The sequence below is a fragment of the Sus scrofa genome, chromosome 13, assembly GCF_000003025.6.
Source record: "Sus scrofa isolate TJ Tabasco breed Duroc chromosome 13, Sscrofa11.1, whole genome shotgun sequence".
In the NCBI taxonomy this organism is placed as follows: Eukaryota; Metazoa; Chordata; class Mammalia; order Artiodactyla; family Suidae; genus Sus; species Sus scrofa.
In genome coordinates this window covers 28,082,818-28,106,130 of record NC_010455.5, presented here as the reverse complement: position 1 = coordinate 28,106,130, position 23,313 = coordinate 28,082,818, and the positions used below count along the sequence as shown (strand labels likewise).

At 49.9% G+C, this 23,313-nt stretch overlaps 1 protein-coding gene and 1 long non-coding RNA gene across 6 annotated transcripts in view; one reads left to right on the top strand and one right to left on the bottom strand.

The window, feature by feature from the left end:
* Positions 1-5,602, top strand: part of ZDHHC3 (zinc finger DHHC-type containing 3) — a 76,205-nt gene extending 70,603 nt beyond the window's left edge. For all 4 annotated transcript variants that reach the window (XM_021071753.1, XM_021071752.1, XM_021071750.1 and 1 more), the window contains one exon: positions 2,702-5,602. In XM_021071753.1, the coding sequence (XP_020927412.1) occupies positions 2,702-2,947 (246 nt within the window). In that variant the 3' untranslated portion in view covers positions 2,948-5,602. The remainder of the gene's footprint in view (positions 1-2,701) is intronic.
* LOC106505587 lies at positions 7,686-17,178 on the bottom strand. 2 transcript variants are annotated; one of them, XR_002338260.1, is made up of 3 exons: positions 12,397-17,178; positions 9,274-9,473; positions 7,686-8,318 (listed from the first exon to the last, which is right to left on the bottom strand). It is a non-coding gene; the product is annotated as an uncharacterized LOC106505587 (long non-coding RNA). The 2 variants fall into 2 exon arrangements; XR_002338259.1 differs by lacking the exon at positions 7,686-8,318 and having other exon boundaries at positions 8,891-9,473; positions 12,397-12,603; positions 12,705-17,178.

Here is a 23,313-nt window from a genome sequence, read left to right as displayed (position 1 = left end):
GTAGTATAGTCTGAAGTCAGAGTATGATTCCTCCAGCTCTGTTCTTTCTCAAGATTTTTTTGGCTCTTCGAGGTCTTTTGTGCTTCCATACAAATTTTAAAATTATTCAGTCTAGCTCTGTGAAAAATGCACTTGATATTTTGATAAGCATTGCATTGAATCTATAGGTTGCATTGGGTAGTGTGGTCATTTTAACAATATTAATTCTTCTAGTCCAAGAACGTGATGTATCTTTCCATCTGTGCTGTCTTGAAAGCTCTTTTACCTCTACAACTTTTCTCTGCCTTTGAGTGAGTATTTGCAGTAGGATTGGAATTGCATTGGGCAGAAAGAAGACACCAGTTCTCCTTTTGATTCTGAGGTCCCACCAGCAGGATAAGATTCAGCTGCTATTATGGCCTCTCAGAGCTCCTGTCTTCCCCTCTGCCGAGTATCAGTACAAACACCCACCTCCTCTCAGGCTGGTTGTGAGGACCCAGAATCATGGCTTTGAGTGCAGACTGAGCCAGTCTGTCGTCTCTGGGTGTCCCCTCTGCAGCCTGGTGTACCACATGGCCAAGTCCCAGCTACCCTGCAGTCATGATTAAAATGCCTCTCAGAGTTCCTATGATGACTCAGTGGTAACGAATCTGACCAGTATCCATGAGGATGCAGGTTTGATCCCTGGCCTTGTTCAGTGGGTTAAAGATCTGGCATTGCCATGAGCTGTGGTATAGGTCACAGACATGGCTCAGATCCAGTATTGCTGTGGCTGTGGTGTAGGCCAGCAGCTACAGCTCCAATATGACCCATAGCCTGGGAACCTGCGTATGCTATGAGTGTGGCCCTAAAAAGAAAAAAAAAAAAAAAGATTGTATTGCCTAAATCATTGTATCTCGGATTTTTTTTTTTAACGTTTTATTGAGAAGTAATTTCTGACTTAGCAAAAAAGTAGTAAAAATAGTTCAAAGAGCTCCCCTGTGTCTTCTAATTAGTCTGTAACCATCTTTTAAAACCATAATTCAAATATAAAAATTGGAAATTTATCTATAAAACACCATTACCTAATCTACGTTCTTGATTCAAATTTCTCCAGTTGTCCCACTGGTATCCTTCTCTGTTCCAGGATGCCATATGATGTCATTTGCCTCTTCAGTCTCTTCTCATCCATGGCAGTTCCTCAGTCTTTTTCCTTCATGAACTTGATCCTTTTGTTGTTGTTGTGGCTGTGCATGTGGCACACAGAAGTTCCTGGGCCAGGGGTCAAACCCAAGCCACAGTAGTGACAACACTGAATCCTTAACCCACTGGGCCACCAGGGAACTCCATTCCTTTTTCCAATTGAGGTGAAATTCACATAACATAAAATGAATCATTTTAAAGTGCGGTTCAATGGCAATTAGTACATTCATAATGTTGTACAACCACTTCTTCTATCTGGTTCCAAAATAATTTAATCAGATTTTGACCCTTCTAAAATTCATACGCCAGGTATCCTGTAGAATATACTGCAATCTTCATTTGTCTGATGTTTTTTCATAATTAGATTGAGATGATGCACTAGGGCAGGAAAACCAGTGACATGATGTTCTGTTGTTCTCGAGCACCATATCTGAAGGCACTTGGTGTTGATATGTCTCATTCTTGGTGATGCTAACTGCGATTCTGCCAAGGTGATAGCTGCAGTGCTCTTACTGTAAAGTTACTGTTTTGCCCTCTGTAATTAGGATGTATCCTCTGAGGAGAGACTTCGAGATCAGGTTTTTCAACCCACTAGTTTTTAAAAATCCAAGAAACTTAAATCTCTGAGATTGCATGGGGGGAGAGTGCTGGAGAGGAACTGGCCCAGGTGTGTCCTCAGTTTCTCTTTCTGCACAACAGAAGGGATTAGCTGGTTAAGAAGGATCTTGTGTGGGAAAGAAGAGATAACCTAGAACTAGGTACTCAGAGATGGCAAGCATTGTCAGTGAGCAGTACCTGTGCCTGGCAAGCCCACAGCAGATTCCCTCCGCTTCCAGAAGAGATGGGGAAGCCAAGCCCCATTGGGGGCAGAGCCTCTGTGGAGGGTGTTTGGCCTTTAACTTCTTTGGCTTCTCCCCCTACCCAATATCCTCTGCTGTGGCGGGGCGCAGCCGACACCCAGAGGCAGGTGAGTGGGCAGCTCGGGAGAGGCCGCAGGCTGTGTCTACTGCATGTGCAGGCCCCCACAGCCCTGCCTCCCCACAGTGGCCTCTGACGCCCTCTGGCTGCCAGCTGCATGTTGTCGCCTGCTGTGCACACATCTGCTTCCTCACCTTACGTGTCGTGTCGTGCGTGTCCTGCACTCTCCCCTTCACCCTCCTTCCTGCTGACTGCTGTGCCTGCTGTGGGGGGAGTGGCCCAGCACACCTGGAAAGGGATCATCTCTCCAGATGATCTCAGAACAGGTGACCCAGGTCACTTCCGCAGAGGCCTGAGCTGTTACTCCTTGGGCCTTGGCCAGCTGGGAGTCTGGTCCCCACACAGCAGCTGGCCTTAGTGAGACCGGACACCCTTGCTCATGGAAGAAAAAGGGGGCTGTGGGCGGGAAACGTCAGCCCCGCTTGCTGTGCTGCTCCGTGCCCCTCCCCACCCTCTGAGAGGCTCCTGGCCCTGGGCCTTGATGCGCTGCCAGAACCTGGGGTGTGCCTGAGGGTGCACAGCCACCCCCCCACTGACCCTCTCTATCCCGTTGTTCCTCCAGGGCATTGAGCGCCTCCAGCGGAAGCACCAGCCACGGGAGCGCACAGGCAGCTGGGAGTCAGTCAAAGAGACCTTTGGTGGGGACTTTTCCCTGAACTGGTGCAACCCCTTCTCCGGACCATGTCATCCAAAGCCTCTCAGTGACAGGGACTGGGTGCGACAGGCGGACTCACTGTCAGACACCGAGAACACAGAAACAACAGAGGAGAGGAAGGATGAGGACTCCACTGAGGTGATAGATGAGTAACGCTGTGGCCTCGGGGCTTCTGGGCACACCCGCTCCCCTGCACCCTGCTCTCTCACCCCCTCGGCCTTGCCATCCTCTGACCTCTCCTTACTCTCCCCTCGCTGGGCCAGGTCGGGGGTAGGGGTGGACTCGGAGTGACAGGAGGACGAGAGACTTGCTCTGAGCTCATCTGGCCACAAGGGCTTGTTGGGAACCATCCTCAGAGGCTAGGCGCCCTTTGTAGCTCCCAGAGCCTCACCCAGCAAAGAAAGCTCTGAACAGGGCGGCCTGGGGGCAGAACACAGCTTGCCTCTGTCCTTTGTTGGGATGTCTGTCTTCTCAAGAGAAGGTTGGGGCCCTGGATTCTGGGTTTTGAGAACTAAGGCTGAGGTTGTGATGGAAGGACAGGGCAGGACTGGGCGCGGGAGCCTGGGGTGGGACACCAGCAGCAGGGACAGGCCCGGAAAGGCTGCAGGGATCCCAGTCACTCCCCGGCAGGGGCTTCCCCTGCTGCCTGCCTAAACCTGGCAAAAGGTGTGGTGACCTCAGCTACCCTCAGGGTCAGGCTTGGTTTGAGAGCAGGCCCCACCACAAGGCTGTACACATGCATGCGTGTAGGACAGGCCTGGTTTGGAAACAAGCCTGAGTTAAGCAGAAGCACCCACCTAGCTCCTGTTCCCAACATACTAGTTTGGAGCTGTCCTGCCTTGTGGCTTCAGATCTGTCTGTTCCCAGTGGGGGACCTATTTAGAGCTTCTGGGACCCTGACCTCCACCCTGAGAGCTGAATGTAACTGTCCATCCTGGAGAGTCTAACCACCTACATGGGCACGAGTGACCATAAACCTGCCCCGAGTGTTTTAGGCCAGTTTTCCCAAGATGGTGCCCATGATGTCTCTAGTGGTGGCCGGGGCCTGCAGATTGAGTAGCAGGAAGCTCAGGTGTGGAAAACACAAACCCAACACTACCTGGCTGAGCTGGGACCCTGGTCACCCCGTTTGAAGCCTAAGGTGTCCATGGTCATTACTGAAGGCGTGAGTAGGGCTTCTTGGGCTTGGAGATCCCATTCAAGTAATTGCTAAAGCAGCATCTTCCACACAAAGTCCCACAGAGGTTTGTGCCCCTTTTGGGGTAAGAATGGCCTCCCCACTCCCGTTCCCTGGCATGAGCAGCCTTCTCTAGCCCATTGCCCCAGAATCAACCAACACTGACAATGGTGGAGGGAAGAGGTGCAGAAGCAGGGGTCTCTGGTTCAGGGCCCCTCTCCCAGCTCCATGCACAAGATCATGAGTCCTAGTCCAAGGGGGCCTGCTTCCCCAGTTAAACAGGAAGGAAGGGAGTTCCCATTGTGGCACAGCAGAAATGAAACCAACTAGGAACCATGAGGTTGCGGGTTCGATCCCTGGCCTCGGTCAGTGGGTTAAGGATCCAGCGTTGCTGTGAGTTCTGGCTTGGGTCTGGCGTTGGTTACTGTGGCTATGGTGTAGGCTGGTGGCTGTAACCCTGATTTGATTCCTAGCCTGGGAACCTCCATGTGCCCTGGGTACAGCCCTGGGAAAAAAAAAAAAAAAAACAACCCAGGGAGGAAGGTCAGCATTTGGAGGGGTTAGCCAGGACTCTTAGGTCACTGTGGTGACTGTGGAAAAGAGGGGAGAGCCAGGCAGTGGCCTGGTTATCAGGATCCGTGGGCATTCTGTAATGGGTGGTGATTCTGTTGGAGCCTGCTCTCTATACCCAGTGATCTCCCAGCTCTCCAGGGTTCATTGCTGAGGAGCCACCTCCGTCCTGATCCCAGCTCTCTGTTGATGTACAAGAGGGGTGACAGCAGGACTCCAGCATCGACACAGTAACTGGAAAGGCATGGGGCTGTAGGCCCGGCCCCTATTTCTGGGTCCATACCAGCTTTATTATTAATGACAGTGTAAGGGGCCCTGGGTGGCTCCAAAGCCTGACAACTCACCACCTGGGCAGGCATGGCCATGGAGGCCTGCTCGTTGTTGTCCTCTCCCAGAAGGCAGCCTGGGGTGCAGGTATGGTGGACTGTCCACCAGAGAGACCACACCAGGGAGGAAAGCAGTGCCAATCCCTGAAGCCCCAGAGGCGGCCACGGTTAGAATAAGGGAAGAGGGTTCACGGGTCTCTGTTCGTGGTCAGCTTCAATCCCTGCTGAGCCCAAGCCTGAGGTCTAAGGTGTGTGCTAAGCCACAGGGCCCTTGAGAAATGTCCTTGCATGATGGGTTTGAAACTGGTCTTCCTCCAGCCAGCTTGGCCTGAGAGCAGAGGTACCCACCAGCCCCAAAGGCAGTTCTGTTTTCACATTGGTGTGTGGGGAGGTATGTTACCTGAACAGAGTCGGACCCAGCACCTCCCCGCTGCTCGCTGAGCCCATCTCCCTCTGCCCCAGACCTCCGCCATGCCTGATCATGTCCTGGGAGGGCTGGACCCAGCCCTGGCCAGGCTGTGTGGGAATAACCTGCCCAGTGCTACACTCTGTGTCCCCACACCAGTGACCAAGTGGCCTTCTCTCTGCAGCGGTTGTTGACAGCATAATATTCTGCTTAGCCCCAAACAGACAGCGTTGCAACTGATACCAGAATGAGACAAGGACTAGTAGGAGGGAGGCTGGGCGCAAGCCTCTACCTCTTTGAATAAATCGCGCTCTGCTCCACCTTGGTCACCAAAGTCTCCTGTCTTCATCTGGGGCTCCCAGTCCAGACCCCAGGCAGCGTCCTGCTTCTCAGTTCACCTCCAGGACACCTCTCAGCCTCTTTCTCATTTCCAGCACGTGTCACACAGCATGGAGTTACCGGCTACACCCTTGTCTCCAGATCACCTCCTGGAGGAAGAGGACTCACCTTTCCTGCGGTGAGCATTGATTGAGCACCTTCTGTGGACATTTGGAACAAGAATGCCCAGCATTGAAGGTCTTTAACCTTAGAGCCCACGCCCCCATCTCTAAATATTATGCAAATTACACATGAGCCTGCGGCATGCAGAAGATCCTGGACCAGGGGCTGAACTTATGCCATAGCAGTGATAACACCTGATCCTTAAACTGCTGAGCCACCAGGGAACTCAGGGAGAGGCAGGCATCCTGAACAGGGTTGGAATAAAGCAGCCCAACCCCTGGGCAAGAGAGCCCCTTGACCTTGGAAATTCGGAGGATCAGACTGGCTCCCCAAGTGCCCATATGACCCCAGCATAAGACACTAAGAAGCTCGTTCACAGAAGGAAAAAATAGTGACCCAAGGGACCACCACATAATCATCTTGAAGCCATCAGAGTTCAGTTAAAAGCATATTGATCATTTGAGCAAGTCCTGGAGGGCAGTGCAAGCACCAATAGCCTCAGTTAACTGAGAAGGGTTTGCCGTTGGCACAAAGAGGTGCTTCTTTCTAGGATGATAGCTGGCCCGGGGCCCCCTGCATGAGATAAAGGGCTGGTGCCGGCTGGGGTGGCCCTCCCCAGGCCTGCCCCGGCTTCTGAGAAGGTGAAAGCAGCTCCCCCAGGCTGGGCCATCTTTCCTAGGGCCACCAACCTGTGACTGGGGGTTTGTCTGCAGGCCAGAGGTCTCTGCTTCCAGGCCAGCCCTAGGGACACCAGCACATTGAGATGAGGTGGTGGACAAGGCACAGGGCTTCAGGGGGAAGCACCTCTTGGATGTCTTTGTTACCCCAGAGGTCAGCAGGGGGCACCGTGTTCAACACCCTTCCCCCTTCAGGCCGGCCTGCACCCTGAGGTAGGGGCCCACAGGGTTGCAAAGGCCGCTTTATCCTGGGGCTGGGAGAGTGGATGGAAGGTACAGAAAGAGGGATTTTCCCTCCTCAGCCATGAGAGGGAGGAATGGAAGCAACGGGCTTAGCAAATTCACAGACCTGTCTAGGGTGACATCCGAGGTGGTCCCCAAGGGAAGGGCTTCCTGCCAAGGGAAGCTGGTATCCCAGGGGCACAGGCTAGCTGTCCTCACTGCACAAGGGCCAGGTGTGCCCAGCAGGGGCCTGGGATGGGCCCACTGGGCGTGAGGGGGAGAGATGCTTTCTGATCACTCCCACTGCTGCCTGGACGAAGGGTAAGAGTGAACGTCTGGCTGGGACCAAGGTGAGGAGGCTCAGGGACTAGATGGAGGGAGCAGGCCCCTCACCAGCAGATGTGGGTCTATTCACCATCTTCCCCCTACCCCTACCCCTACTCCTCGGCATAGGCCCCCTTGAAGGTTGATGATTTAACTTACCATCTCATCAAATAGGAGGGACCACTGGTCACCTGCCGCCACCAAGGGGCTGGGGCTTGCACATGGAAGACTGGAAATTCCTGCTACACTGCAGGTGCCCCGAAGGCTCACCAGCACAGGGGAAGCATAGGGATGGTGGAGTTAGGTTTAAGGTGCCACAGTTGGAAGTTGCCTGAATCTTTTTTTTTTTTGAAGTTGCCTGAATCTTTTTTGAAAGTCAAAGGCAAAGAGATAGTGCCTGGCTCTGAGTCCTACTCCTGGTTTAGTGGGCAGGCCTAGGCACAGGCTGTGTGTGTGCCAAGGTCTGAGGGAAAGGGGCCCCCTCAGGGAGGCAGGAGGGCTGGGACGGGGAGTCCTGGGATTTCAGAGAGGAGGGAATGTACTCCCAGCAGGCCAGCCCTGTGCTGGGGGAAGGCTCCATTTGGCAAGTGCTTCCAGGGCTGCCTGAAAGAGGTGGTACCTTCTCAGGGCCAAACGGGTGGCAGCTCTGGGCTTCTGATAGCCTGTGGCTCCAGGGAGGGACTCTGTGGCTGTGGACTACTTTGGTTCTGATTGCAGATAGTGGTAGCCCTGCCCTTTAAGGCTATGACTCAAGGCGGGGGTGGGGCAGGGGGTTCTGTGGCCCAGGCTGTCAATGAGGCCTTCCTGTGATTGCACATCACCTGACTTGGTGGGTCCTGCTGCCTAGGGTTAGTGTTGGCCTTTGAACTCTATCACTCAGCTGGCTCTTGAATCCCCCCTCCTATGAACAATCAAATCTAATCATCTGAAATCTAAAGAGTAATAAAATCTATCTGAAAGCTAATCCCAAAGCAGGAAATGCTGGAGAGCTCAGCCAAGACTCCGTGCCAGTCAGAACTCCTGCCTTTTCCACAGCATCAGGCAGGGGTTAGTTGGCCATGAGAACTGTCTTCTCAGTGAGTACCTGTTCACCTGATTAGAACTAAACTTGATAAATTTCTTGGGTCCAACTTTTGTTGGGATGCATTTTATGTGGAATCTGAGGGTCTCACCTGGCTTCACTGTCCTGGAAAATTCAAAGACACACAGACACACAGTCAGCCGAGTTGCTGTAGGAGAGGGGAGGCCCAGCCTTAGCTCAGCTTCTTTGAAGGGTCCTGGCCATTTCTGGGCACTGTACAGTGGGTGTCCATGCTGGGTGCTGTGAGAAGGCACACAGGGAGCTTTCAACAAATTGACGATTAGGCCCCAGGCTGGAGAGGCAGCTGGTCAGTGCTGGAACATGCCACCAGGGTAGGGGACTGCCAGTAACATCTCAGCTGTTGGCAACACTGTTTATAAACTGACAAGCTGGAATTCCCTTTGTGCACCTTGCAAACAAATCTGACTAGGAACCATGAGGTTGCAAGTTCGATCCCTGGCCTTGCTCAGTGGGTTAAGGATCCGGCATTGCCGTGAGCTGTGGTGTAAGTCACAGATGTGGCTCAGATCCTGCATCGCTGTGACTGTGGTGTAGGCCAGCAGCTGTAGCTCCGATTAGACCCCAAGCCTGGGAACCTCCACATGCTGCCAATAGAGGCCTCAAAAGACAAAAGACAAAAAAAAAAAAAAAAAACACCCTGACAAGCCAAAGATAAGTTCAGCCTCTGACTTGTTGTCTTACAACTTGAATCAGTAGAAGACCACACACACAAAGTTATTCTAAAAGCTCAGAAGATCCACAAGTTTGGGGCCCAAGTTCCTACACAGTCCCCATTAGCCAAGGTGAGCAGCATTGCCCACTCCTGTTCACCGCAGGTCCCCAGTCCTGTTCATCTACAACACCCCACTGTCCCCATTGTTTATACCAACTGATCCAGCTAATTTGCACCTGTGCTCCCTGGTCTATAGACTTCCTCCTCACCCACCATCACTGTGGGGGACGACAACATGGCCTCTGGATCCAGACACACCTGGGTCCCCTTAGGGAGTCAGGCTATTCTGTTTTCCTCCTATTGTTCAGTCCATTTGACTCTCACTGCTGTCCTGGGCACTAAACAGGTAACATGATCATCCCCATTTTACAAGTGGGGAAACTGAGGCACAGAGGCGCTAAGGCTTATAGAAGGTCGGTCCCCTGGCCAATTAGAATAAACTGGCCCTGGGATGGCACTTACCAAATCCGGGACCCCAGCCTTGGTGCTTTGGATGACTCTGACCTCTCTGGGCCTCAATTTTCTCAGATGTAAAGCAAGGTGGCCGAACCCGCTGGGTCCCAAGGCCTCTTCCTGCTCTAGCATTTCACAAACCCTCCTGGGAACTCCGCCTGGGTTTACAGATGTTCTTGTTCCATGGGCCCGAGCAACAGTTGTCTCTTCTAAGAAATGCAAGAGGAAAATTTGTTTTATGATGAATCACAGGAAAGCAAGCATCCAGCCTCTCACTGTTAAAATGTGGTCTGGGGGCCTGTTAGAAACAGACTCTGAGCCTCCCCCCTCTTACCCCACCCCGCTGAATCAGAATACACATTTTAACAGTATTTCCCTCCTGCCCTGTTAATGTGTCTACACCTTAAGGTCTTGGGAAAATAGTCTACTGGTTTTTCCTTGGAATTGTCAGTCACCCTGTAAGAAACAGACCATCAGAAATTTTCCTGCAGAAAAATCATTAGAGTTTCCTCAAGTCCTTTGCTGGACTATCAGCATAACAAAATCAATAGTTTGCATATAACTGTAATAGTCCAGAAGAAATTACAAAATAGAATGCAAAATATTCCGTTCACAAAAACAACAAAACCTGTACAAACATCTATCCAACTAAGAATGTATAACAAAGAAGAGCTGAATAAATGGAACAATATCCCATATATATAGATGGGAAGACCCAGCAGTCATTTTGCATGATTATTCCCCAAATAAGTTGGTAAATTCAAGCAGTGACAGTCTCAATCCCAACAGTTTTTTGTTTTGTTTTGTTTTGTTTTTCTTTTAATGGCTACACCCATGACATATGGAGGTTCCCAGGCTAGGGGTTGAGTCAGAGTTGTAGCATCACTGGATCTGAACCTCGTCTGCAACCTACACTGCAGCTCACGGCAACACCAGATCCTTAACCCACTGATCGAGGCCAGGGATGGAACCCATGTCCCCATGGATACTAGTCAGGTTCGTTGCCACTGAGCCACGATGGGAACTCCCATTCCCAACAGTTTTTAAAATTTTGATGGATAAGTAAAACATGGGGGAAGAGGGCATTTGCCTACTATATATCGAATGTACTCTAGAGCCACAGTAATTTAGATGGCAGGACATTGCATTAGGAAAAGATAAATAAGCAAATTAGAGTCCAGAGACCCAGACATATATGGGGATATAATAAAAGTACTATTTCAAAACACTACTGTCAATTTTAAAAATATGCACAACCTAAAAGTTGAGAGTTAAGTTTTATTTGGGGCACAATGAGGACTGTAGCCTGGGAAGCAGCATTTCAGGGAGCCCCAAAAAGGTGGGGGGAATGTCAGTTTATATGTGATTTGGGGGAAGGGGAGGAACATGCAACCAAGCACACGTTTTACAGAATGTTGCCGTTAGTCTTGTGAAGCTCATTACTAGTCACAAGGAGCAGAGGGCACCATGAAGGATTTTAGTGCTTTTCTAGATACGAGGAGGTGCCAGAATTGGGCTCATAAAATCTTCTCCCGGAAGTATCTAATTATCTGGAGACCTGTTCTGCCAGTTTTCCTAGAGCACAGAGTGCCTCAGCCCTGAGCTCCACCCTGAGCGCCTTTCAGGGGGTGTTAAGGGGCAGCAGCTGCAGTGGCTCATGATCCAACTCATGTAGAGGCAGGTGGCAAATGCCAGTCTCCAGTTCACACTAGGAAATGATTATTGGATAAAGTTGGAACTCTGGGGGTTCCCATTGTGGCTCAGTGGTAATGAGCCCAATTAGTATCCTTGAGGATGAGGGTTCAATCCCTGGCCTCGCTCAGTGGGTTAAGGATCCGGTGTTGCCATGAGCTTCGGTGTAGGTCACAGATATGGCTCAGATCTGGCGTTGCTGTAGCTGTGGTGTAGGCCAGCAGCTACAGCTCACATTCGACCCCTAGCCTGGGAACTTATATATGCTGCAGGTGCGGCCCTGAAAAGACAAAAAAAAAAAAAAAAGGTTGAACTCTGCATCACTTAACACCCCCTAAAATTAAATCCTAGATATCTGATAGTATAAATAAAGCCATAAAAATTTTAAATATAGGAATTCTATATTCTTGGGGTGACGTGAAACCCAGGATCCTTAAAGGACAGAATGAACATATATGGCTACATTAAAATTGGAGGGTTCAGGAGTTCCCATTGTGGCTCAGAGGGTTAAGAACCCAACATAGTGTCCATAAGCATGCAGGGTCAATCTCTGACCCTGCTCAGTGGGTTAAGGATCTGGCATTGCTGCAGGCTTCAGCATAGGTCACAGATGTGGCTTGGATCCAATGTTGCTGTGGCTGTGGCACAGGCCTCAGCTGAAGCTCCAATTTGACCCCTAGCCCAGGAACTTCAATGTGCTGTATATGCAACTGTTAAAAAAAAAAAAAAAAAAAGTTGAAAAGTTCTAATGGTCAAAAGCATTTAGACATTAAAAAGAAAAACTGGGAGTTCCCATTCTGGTGCAGTGGAAACTAATCAGACTAGGAACCATGAGGTTGCGGGTTCGATCCCTGGCCTCGATCAGTGGATCTGGCGTTGCCGTGAGCTGTGATGTAGGTCGCAGACACAGCTCAGATCCCAAGTTGCTGTGGCTGTGGTGTAGGCCAGCAACAACAGGTCCGAATAGACCCCTAGCCTGGGAACCTCCATATGCCGCAGGTGCAGCCCTAAAAAAAACAGAAAAGAAAAAAAAGGAAAACTGTAATAAACGATTTGCAACAATAACTGTATATAAAGACTACACACTAATAGAAAAAAAAATAATGACTCAGAAAAATAGGCAAAGGATATGAACAGGCAATTCACAGGAGACAGTCAATTAACATAAGAAAAATATTCAGCCTCACAAATAATCAGAGATTCAAATGATGAGATTATTCAACCACTGTCTTGGCAAAAATCAAAAAAGGTCTGTTGGAGCATAAATCAATGCAATCTTTTCCCAAAGCAATTTGGCACCTGCCACATGTACCTATATTTGGACCCTATAACCCCCTACTAGGAATTCACATCTCAGAAATACTTGCACATATGAACAAAGATCTATGTCCTGGAGACTTTGTTCTGCCCTGTTTGTAAGAACAACTTAAGCAGACTCACCACTGGTCAACTGTCTGCAGCAGGGAGATGGCCAGGCTTTCCACAGAGAAGTTGGTGTCCGTCAAAGGGATGTGCAGGGCATTCTTGAAGTTGCTAGTGCCGATGAGTGGCCAATTCTGCGTGTGCGTGTGTGTGCGCGCGGCGCGAGTGTGTCTCTGAAAGCTGGAGGGGAGAATCTGTTCCATGCCTCCCTCTTAGTTTCTGGTCCTGCCAGTAATCATATATACATATAACCTGACATGCTAAGCTTTGTCAGATTCTTTGCTAAGGAACTCAAGACATCACCCCCAGCTGGCCTCTAGCCTGACCTGCATTCCGGAACACGGGAAGAGCATCTATGGGAATCCTCCTTCACGAAGTCCTTTGTCTCAAGGGCTTTTCTGGGGAAGCCTCCTGGAGCCCATCTGTGCTGCTAGAGTGGGCATCTCAAAAGCACAGGCTGCAGCTGGGGCTGGGTGCTGCAGGAAGGTCCTTGGTTTGGTGAAGAGGGATCCTGAGTGGGGCTGCAAAGAGGCCAGGATGTAGGTCCATTATTTAATTTTCTATGTTAAAAATTCAGTTGACCAAAAAAAAGAAAATTGCTCGATTTATCACTTCTCCAGAAATACTAATTTGGGAAAGCAAGGTGCCATTTTTCTTAGGAATACAATTGACCTGAAGAATAAGCCAACCAGCGCGGGCCCCCAGGGGTCTTAGGGCCCCTCCCCACCCCTGCCCAGGCCAAGCTCCAGGCAGGAGGCCTTTCTGTCTGTAGGTAGCTCACCTCTTCAGCGAGCCCAGGGTACTGAAAAGTCACCAACTCCTGAGAGGCAGGTGTTTCCTTTGACTCGACAATTTCTGCAATTATGAAAGTTTTGCTAATTGGTTTATCAAACATAGTCAGGTGCCCATGAGAGGTGTTGGAGGCCAAAGACAAGGTCTCTTTGGATGCTGCCAAAGAGCTAGAGAAGGGGTGTGGTCACTTAATGTAGCCCCCCAACGCAAATTGCCTTAATCAAGCACAAAATTAGGTTAAATCTGGGTGGATGGAACTGGGTTACTTTTGGGCAAGACTCTTCTGTCTAGAAAACAAAGAAGTTGGACTCAAGATGGAATAATAAATTGGCTGAGTTCTCCCTCCTGAGTCCATGGAGACATCACCAGCTATTGGTAGGCCTTCCTGCCCATCCTCAACTGCCTGGGTTCCCATGACCCAATGATTAGAGCGGGCATTTGAGGGAGAATCTTTGCCATCATAAAAGACTTCTAATAATACTTCCAGCACACCTAATTTCTGACTGTGGTAGACCTCAGGTCCTGGACCAGTAGTCTCTTTGGGCCCATGTTTTCTCTGTGCCTGGATTCCTTATAACTACCAAAGGGTAGGTATTTAATAAATATTTGTGTTTATTCACAAAGGTTTGTTGGTATATGGAAATAGTCCACAGAGAAGAGGGGCACCTCAGGTAGCGGGGACTCTGATCCCCCTTGGGGCCCAAGGCTTCTTCTCACCCCTACTGCCCACACCTTCACTTTCCATCTGCATGATCTTTATGCAGGACGCCCAAACTGATGGTGTTTTTGTTTGGTTGGTTGGTTGGTTTTTGTTTTGCCTGTTTGCATCTGCACTTCAGTGGAGCCGGAGATGTGACAGTCTCTGGGACAGGTGTCTTTCCTGGGGAGTGACGGTGAACTTCATAGGGTTTCCCAGCAGCACAGGATTTGCCTGGACCACATCTGAAGGCGGCCCTCCATCGGGGTAGTTTGTACCCTCTCTCCTAACTGAGGAGAATGAAGCCGTGGCTCGTGACCTCCCTCTCCCCAGGGGAGCCTAGCGACACAAAAAGCAAGTTCCTTAGTGCTCCCCAAGGGCCAAATGTCCAACTCACCCCAGAGGTAGAAACAGCCTGCCCCACTTCCAGGACTCCTGGGACATCCCCGGAGCCCAAGGGCTGTGAATTCACACAGAGGGGTATTCAAATCACCATTCCTGAACAATAACACATTCTGACATCAGTGGGAATGGCAGAATAAAGCCCACTGGAAGGAGTTCTGGTCATGGCTCAACAGAAATTAATCTGACTAGCATCCCTGAGGACACAGGTTTGATCCCTGGCCTTGCTCAGTGGGTTAAAGATCCAGCATTGCCATGAACTGTGGTGTAGGTTGCAGACTCGGCTCAAATCTGATATTGCTGTGGCTGAGGTGTAGGCCGGTGGCTACAGCTGTGATTTGACCCCTTACCTAGGAACCTCCATATGTCATGGGTGTGGCCCTAAAAAGACAAAAAACAAAACAACAACAACAACAAAAACACTGAAAATTCACTCCTCCATAACATCCATGAGATCACTGGCAAAAATGATCAAAATCAACTTTCTCATGACACTTTAAATTACCCCAGGGCTTGCAACTATCAAGGAGCAATTATTCTCTGTGAGAACAGAGTGTTTAATGGTATTTTTACTTGCCAGTTCCCACCCCTTTTTCCCCTGCCCCACAGCAACCTAGCAATCCACCAGCACCACAATCACAATGAAAACCAGCAGCCTGACTGCCACTGAAGGGAGCAGAATGGGGCTGGATCTTTTCAAAAACCCACCACCAGAGAAATGTCATTCTGGCAGTCCCTGGAAACCACACCTGTGGGGCTTATTCAGGTCAAATAAAACCTGACTCAGAGCTCACTCCTTATAACCAGCCTTTACCCAATGGCATTTGTTTAAAAAAAATAGTAATAATAATAATAAAAAGCAGCTGTGTAACATGGAAGTTGCCTGAGACAACAGTACCAATACTGACCAAAGAACTTAAAAGGAGAAGCTGAATTATATCCATAGGGGTTTCCTAGGAATCTGGAAAGCCATGTGCATATGTAGCGCTGTCTTTCTGGAAAGACCTAGAAAGCTGTAAGCTCTCACCTCTGACTGACCCTGAGGCCCTGCACAGATGGAAGGGAAGGCTAAGGCAGGGCAGAAAACTGTCTGCCAGAGTGCTGAGTGTGTACCCCAACTTTACACAGAGCCTGGTGGCAAAGGCTGAGCCTTACTTGTCCAAGACGTTTATGGAAATTCCTGTCCAATCATTAGCTGACCACTAAGCACACCGAGCAGAGCGTTCAGTGGCCACGTACAACAAGGAATATAAATCTCTGTGAGGAATGTTACTCAACAGCAAAGAGAAACATAAACAACAAACGGGGAGGGGGGGACCTAGACAGTAGAGCCTGCAGAAGAGAAAGCAGAGACAGGAAAGCACAGTAGAAGCCTCAGCAAGGAAGCCATTTCAGGGAGGAGAGAGCAGCACCGCCAGGGGATCAAATCGGTAAAGGAGCTGGAGGCCGAATCTGCAGGGTCTGGAAGGCCAGACTGAGGAACTGCTATTTCATCGTAGCAGGTGAGATAACACAGAAACCTCGAGGAGGAGTTCCCTGGTGGCACAATGGGTTAAGGATCCAGCATTGTCACTGATGGAGCTCAGGTCACTGCTGCAGTGCAGGTTTGATCACTAGCCTGGGATCAAAAAGAAAATCTCAATGAGGACTCTTTTTTACCGGCATGGCCTGCTTGCCTCTCCCCGGACCTAAAAGTCCTACTTTAAAAAAGACAACAAGGAGTTCCTGCTGTGGTACAGCAGAAACTAATCCAACTAGTATCCGTGAGGATGTGGGTTCTACCCCTGGCCTCGCTCAGTGAGTCAAGAATCTGGTGTTGGTGTGACCTGTGGTGTAGTCCACAGGCGCAGTTCTGACCTGGTGTTGCTATCACTATGGTGTAGGCCTGCAGGTGCAGCTCTGATTCAACCCCTAATGTGGGAACCTCCATATGCTGCAGGTATGGCCCCAAAAAGAAGAAGAATAAAAAAAAAAGACAAAACCACAAGGAATACACTCTGAAGGGCAGAGACCTACCAGAGTCTCTTCATGGAGACTGGCTTGCCCATCTCATTCAGGTGATGTCCACTGTGAGGCTCTTTTCAACGTCACGGGCTGAGTTGTGGCTGGTCATACTGAACACTGGGGTGCCCAATGCTCCCAACTCTGAAATGACAGCAGGCAGGGGTGGTCAGCCACTGTGGGGGCTGGGGGCCTCCCCTTGGTACCTCACCCCTTGGCCTCTGGTCTCCCACCTACCTGTGGTCGTGATCCCAAAGAAAACCCAGCAGTGGCCAAAGGACACAAGCTGTTGCATGAGGCAATGCTACTGCAGGATAGGGACGCTGACCCTGCCTGTCCACTCAGGTAGCTCCCTAGCCGGTCCCCAATGAGTGTGCCACACTTGTCCTGGGAGTTCACCTAACCCATGCCTTGGGGGGATGATAGGTGCCCATCTCCAGGGGAACAAGGTGTTGCCAGCCTCACCCAGCCTGGCCAAACAGCCCCCAAGAGCATTATGAGAAGACATGAAGGGTGCAGCTGGACCAAGACAAAGGGCCAAAGACTTGGGGCGCATGCTCACCTGCCCCAGTTTCCTTCTCTGTAAAATGTGTATCATTAGAACACCTACCTCTAGGGCTGTTCTGCGGATGACTCGTTTAGGTTTTCCTCCTGTCCCACCTAGTGGTTCCAGCCTGTCAGTGCCTTCTGGACCCAAGCATCCACAGAGCCATGGGTGGGGGCCTGGGGTGGGGTGGGGGTGCAGGGAGAGATGCTGGGCTCCAAGGCTATTCGCACTTTCAAGAATCCTAATGGGGGGAGTTCCCATCATGGCTCAGTGGTTAATGAATCTGACTAGGAACCATGAGGTTGCGGGTTCGATCCCTGGCCTCACTCAGTGGGTTAAGGATCCAGCGTTGCCATGAGCTGTGGTGTAGGTCGCAGACGCGGCTTGGATCCTGTGTTGCTGTGGCTCTGGCATAGGCTGGCAGCTACAGCTCCAATTAGACCCCTAGCATGGGAACCTCCACATGCCACAGGTGCGACCCTAGAAAAGACAAAAAGAAAAAAAAAAAAAGAATCCTAATGGGGAGTTCCTGTTGTGGCACAACAGAAAGGAACACAACTAGCATCTCTGAGGACTTGGGTTTGATCCCTGGCCTCTTTTAATGGGCTATGTATCCGGCGTTGAGCTTCTGGGGTAGGTCTCAGGGGAGGCTCAGATCCCACATTGCTGTGGCTGTGGTATAGGCTGGTGGCTATAGCTCTGATTTGACCCCTAGCCTGGGAACCTCCATATGCAGGTGGCAGCAGGGGTAGAGGGGTGGGGAGTGGGTGCAGCACTAAAAAAAAAAGTCGTAATGGATGATGTTCTATTTCCTGTGGAACAAAGCAAAGTCCTCTTCCCAGGTGTGGTTGTCAGCCTCTAAGAGGGCCCCCAGCAAAGCCCTCCTCCCCCTTGTGGAATCCCCTCCCCCAGAGTGTGGGCTGGACCCATGACTCGCTTCCCAACAACAGGACACAGCACAGTGAGGGGAGGTCCCTTCTCAGACTAGGTAAAGAAGAGGCCACAGCTTCCATCTCACAGCCTCCCTGTCCCACTCGCTGGCCCTGAGGAGAGTTGGCTGCCTGGTGTGAGTGGCCTTGTGGAGGAGCCACAGGGGAGGAACTGATGCCCTGCCCTGAGGATGCTTGCAGACACACGGGAGCCTCCCTGTCAAGATAGGAGAGACCTGCAGATTTTGAGGGATCCTGAGCTGGAACCTGATGCAGAGATTCCTGCCTGCAGACACTGTGAGATGCTAAGCATCTGCGTTAAGGCCCTAACACACTCGCTGCCCATCCAGCTTCCCTGCCCAGGGTAGGAGCCCTCATCAGACAGCCCTGACCTGGTGGCCATAGATTCCCAGCAGATAGGGCAGGCCCACAGATGACCACGTGCTTGTAGGGGTGAGGGAGCAACATTAACCAGGGAACTGGGAGGGGAAATTTTAGGCCTGCAGCAGAGGACCCCAAAGCCAGCTGGAGTCCCAGGGTTCCTACATGTGTTAAGAATCTTCTGTAACCTAATCTTGGAAGTGACTCTGAAACATATGGGAGGTCTGGGCACTCAAGCAAGCACGGTTCACAGGCTGAAGAGGTGGCCGGACATCAGGAGCAAGCACTGCCCTGGGAGTCAGTGTTGCTGACTCAATCACCACCTTGCTTTGCAACCTTGGGCCTCCTGCCCATCCCTCTGGGCTGGCTTCCTGGAAATAAGCAATGGCTTAGCCCACTGCTTCCCAAACCCTGACACTCATAAAAGTCACCTGGGAATAGATACGAACAGACGAACAGGCCCACACTGTATCAGGCATAACACATACTCATTACATGTTACTGAGTCCTCATGATAACCCAAGGATGACCAATGGAAACTCAGAGAGGCTCAGAGTCTTGCTGGGGAGCACAGACTTTAGAAGGAAGGTACAAGTCCACCCATACCCCTGAGAACTAGAGCAAGCCCAGTGCAAGCTCCGCCTACTGGTAGCCCAGTCCCCTCCCCTCTCCTTCCTCACTGTCCTGCCACCTGCCCCCTGGGCTGAAGAACTGGGGGTCTGGTGGTAAAGGGGAGGCACCGGGCACATACTTCTGCAGGCACAGTGCCCTCTGCCTGAGCCCCAGTGGACCAGCGAGAGGGCCCCACAGGAATCTCACCAGTCACTAACTTGCAAACACCAGGCAGGCCAGGAGGGAGTAGGAGCCCTGACCATTTAGGGAGAACCCCCTCCCTGTGCCAGGCACACACTCACAGCCACCCCAGCTCCCAGCTTCCACGCAAAACTTCTAGCCTGGCCTCATGAAGTTGTCACTCTTTCAGAGCAGGAAAGAGCTTGGGGAAGAGATAGGCCCTGGCAACTGCGGTGGCTGGGTGTGGGCTTTTTCTTTTCTTCTTTTTTTTTTTTCTCCTGTCATCTATCAGGAGTTTTGGCTCCTCTCCTTTCCTCCTCCCCCTCGTAGCCAGCTTCTCCCCCGGCCCCGTCTCTCCCCCACTGGTGTACGCTATTTGTTGTGGGGGGTGGGGTAGCCAAAGGGGATGTCCTCTTTTCACCAGAGCCACAGTGCTAAGGGGAAACTTCGACACTGGAAGGAATGAGAATAAATATCTAAATACCGACGCAGGGATCTGCTGCTGGGGCAGACATCTAAACTTCGGGATCCAGAGGCAATCCAGGAGGCAAGAGGTAGGCCATTTTTAACTGAAGGAAGCTGCTTCTATGTGGGAGTGGCAGGAGAAGTAAGAAAACCACATGGAAGACTCCCAGGATTTAAAGGAACAATCAGTAAAGAAACCATGCACAGAATCAGATGTTCCAGAACCCCAGAATTCCGGAATAAGTTAGAAGAAATGCAGGGACGGGATTAAGATGGCAGAATAGAAGGACTGGAGCTCAACTTCTTTCCTAAAAACAACAAAATTCACAACTAAAGACTGAGTATTCTTCACCCAAATGGACTGGAAACCTTAAAAAAGATATCCTACTCCAGAAGAAAAAGAGGACACATCAAGAGGTAGGAGGGGTGATTTTGTGATATAAACAACACCATACCTCCTGGGTGGGAAGCTCCACAGACTAGAAACTAACTGGTTCAGAGAGACTCACCTACAGGAGAGTTCTGAGCCCCACATCAAACCCTCACTCACGTGCTAGGATCTGGCACTGGGAGAAAGAGCCCCCAAAGCATCTGGCATTGAAGGCCAGTGGGGCTTGTGCACAGGAGCTCCACAGGACTGGGGGAAACGGAGACCTCATTCTTAAAAGGCGCACACAGACTTTTCACGTGCACTGGGTCCCAGGGCAAAGCAAAGTCTCCATAGGAATCTGAGTCAAACCAGACTGCAGTTCTTGGAGGACATCCTGGGAAAACAGGGGTGAATGTGGCTTGTTGTGGGGGAAGGACATTGGAAGCAAAGCTCTAAGGAATATTCAGCAGCATGCCTTTCTCTGGAGGTGGCCTTTTTGGGAAAATCTGGCCCTACCCATCAGTAAGCCAAAGAAGCCCCAGGGCAAAAAACCACCCAGATGGCAGGATCACAGCCCCGCCCCTCAGTAACCAGGCTGCCTAAAGACCCCTCAGGCACACAGCTGCCTCTAATCCCATCCAGAGACTAAGCCCCACCCACCAGAGGGATTAGAATCAGCTTCACCTACTAGTGGGCAGGCATCAGCCCCTCCCATCAGGAAGCCTACAGCAAGCCCCCCATACCGACTTCAGCCACAGGGGGGCAGACATCAGAAGTAAGAGAGGCTACAACGCTATTATCTGTAAAAAGGTCACCACACCAAAAACCTATAAAAATGAAAAGACAGAGAACTATAAACACAGATGAGGGAGAAAGGAAAAACCCCAGAAAATCAGCTAAGCGATGAGGAGATTCTCAGCCTCCAGGAAAAAGACTTTAGATTGTTGATGCTGAAGATGATGCAAGACATTAGAAATAAACTGGAGGCAAAGATGAATAACTTACAGTAAACACTGAGCAAAGAGATACACGATATAAAACTTAAACAAGAAGAGATGCAAAATACAATAACTGAAATAAAAAATTCACTAGAAGCAGCTAACAGCAGAATATAGGAGGCAGAAGAACGAATAAGCGAGGTGGAGGACAGATTAGTGGAAATTAGGGATGCGGAACAGAAAAGAGAAAAAAGATTGAAAACAAATGAAGAGAGTCTCAGAGAACTCTGGGACAACCTTAAACGCACCAACATCCATATTATAGGGGTGCCAGAAGGAGAAGAGAGAGAGAAGGAGACAGAAAAAATATTCCAAGAAATAATAGCTGAAAACTTCCCTAACATGGGGAAGGAATCACTCACTCAAATCCAGGAAGCACAACGAGTACCATATAAAATAAACCCAAGGAGGAATACCCCGAGACACATATTAATCAAACTGACCAAAATTAAAGACAAAGAGAACATCTTGAAAGCAGTTAGGGAAAAGAAACAAATAACATACAAGGGAACCCCAATAAGGTTATCAGCAGATTTTTCAGCAGAAACTCTGCAGGCCAGAAGGGATTGGCATGATATACTTAACGTGATGAAAGGAAAAAACCTCCAACCAAGATTACTTTACCCAGCAAGGCTCTCATTCAGATTTGAAGGAGAAATCAAAACCTTCACAGATAAGCAAAAGCTGAGAGAATTCAGCAACACTAAACCAGCCTTACAACAAATACTAAAGGAACTTCTCTAGGCAGAAAAGAACAAGAGAAGAAGGAAAGAAAAAAGAGCAACACTCACAGCCACCCCACACAGGGGGCACTGCAGACTCACCTAAAGATGAACGCAGCTGCCCACCACCAGGTGGCAGGAGCAACCCCAAGGCTCACATATTTCAATGGGACCTGGAGAGCACATTCCTGAGGTGGCTGGAAAGCCCCAGTTGTTCTGAGGTCTGTGATCAAAAACACTTGCACAATAAACCCCAGATATTATTTGTATTTCTCTCCCTCATTCTCTCACACATGGACCAAAGAAGAAAAGTTGACTGACATGGCTTCAGATTATACATGGTGATCAACCTTACGAAAGCACCACTTGTTACTCACAGATATGAAATCAAAGAAGACTATCCACCAATATCTGAAGAAGCTATGGAGATATGCCTACCCTCTCCATCTATGCATCTGGAGGAAATGAGATTTATTTCCAACTAAAACCACCTGAACAGACCAAATGCATGAACAGGTAGGAAAACCCAGCTCATGTCTCTTCAGCCAGATGTTAAAGAGACAACAATGTAAAACAAGCCACTCTGTTCCTGACATATTTTAGGCTTCCAAAAAATAGTCATTTTTCACAAACGTATGTGATTTATGTTAACATGTGTTGAACATATCGTCATTCTTTTAGAATCAGTTAAATAAACATAGTTCAAACCGCACTTTCAATTTCTAAAATGTTAATTATTTACAGAGAGAAACATCATATACACAAGTGATGTGGGGGCTTCAGTAACTTCTAAGAGTGTAAAGGGGACTTGAGAACCATTTGAGAACAGCTGCTCTGGGCAAGTGAATGTGCACATGCCAAGCCATGCTGTTGGCCCAGGACCAAGGGGTTTCCTGGGACACAGCATTCCAAGTCCTAAACAAAGGAATGCCCCCGAAGGAACTGAAATAATTTTCCCACCCCAACTGTAGCCCAGCTGGTATGTGGAAAGACGAACTTCCATATGAATATCCTTGGCAGAAGGGGAAGCTGAGGCTTGGAGAGGTCCAGCCATGGGGTCAGCCCCCAAGTGGCAAGGCTGGGGCTCTGCACTCAGGTCAGAGTTGATAACCTGCTGCACTGCTGCATTCAGAATAGATGGCAGGAGTTCCCATTGTGGCTCAGTGGAAACGAATGTGACTAGTATCCATGAGGATTCAGGTTCGATCCTTGGCCTTGCTCAGTGGGTTAAGGATCCAGTGTTGCCATGAGCTGTGGTATAGGTCGCTGATGCAGCTTGAATCTGGTGTTGCTGTGGCTGTGTGGCATAGGTCACTGGCTACAGCTCCAATTTGACCCCCAGCCCATGAACCTCCATATGCCATGGGTGTGGCCTAAAAAGACAAAAAGAAAAAGAATACATGATGGCAAATGTGGATGTCTTTTTCCTTTCTTTTTTTTTTTTTTTTTGTCATTTTAGAGCCACATCCAGGCATATGGAGGTTCCCAGGCTAGGGGTCAAATCAGAGCTATAGCCGCTGGCCTGCACCACAGCTACGGCAATGCCAGATCTGAGCTGCATCTGTGACCTACACCACAGCTCATAGCAACACTGGATCCTTAACCCACTGAGTGGCCAGGGATCAAACCTGCGTCCCCAGGGATACTAGTCAGGTTCATTATCACTGAGCCATGACAGGAACTCCAAACGTGGATTTCTTTTTTTTTTTTGTCTTTTGTCTTTTGTTGTTGTTGTTGTTGTTGTTGCTATTTCTTGGGCCACTCCCGCGGCATATGGAGGTTCCCAGGCTAGGGGTTGAATCGGAGCTGTAGCCACTGGCCTACGCCAGAGCCACAGCA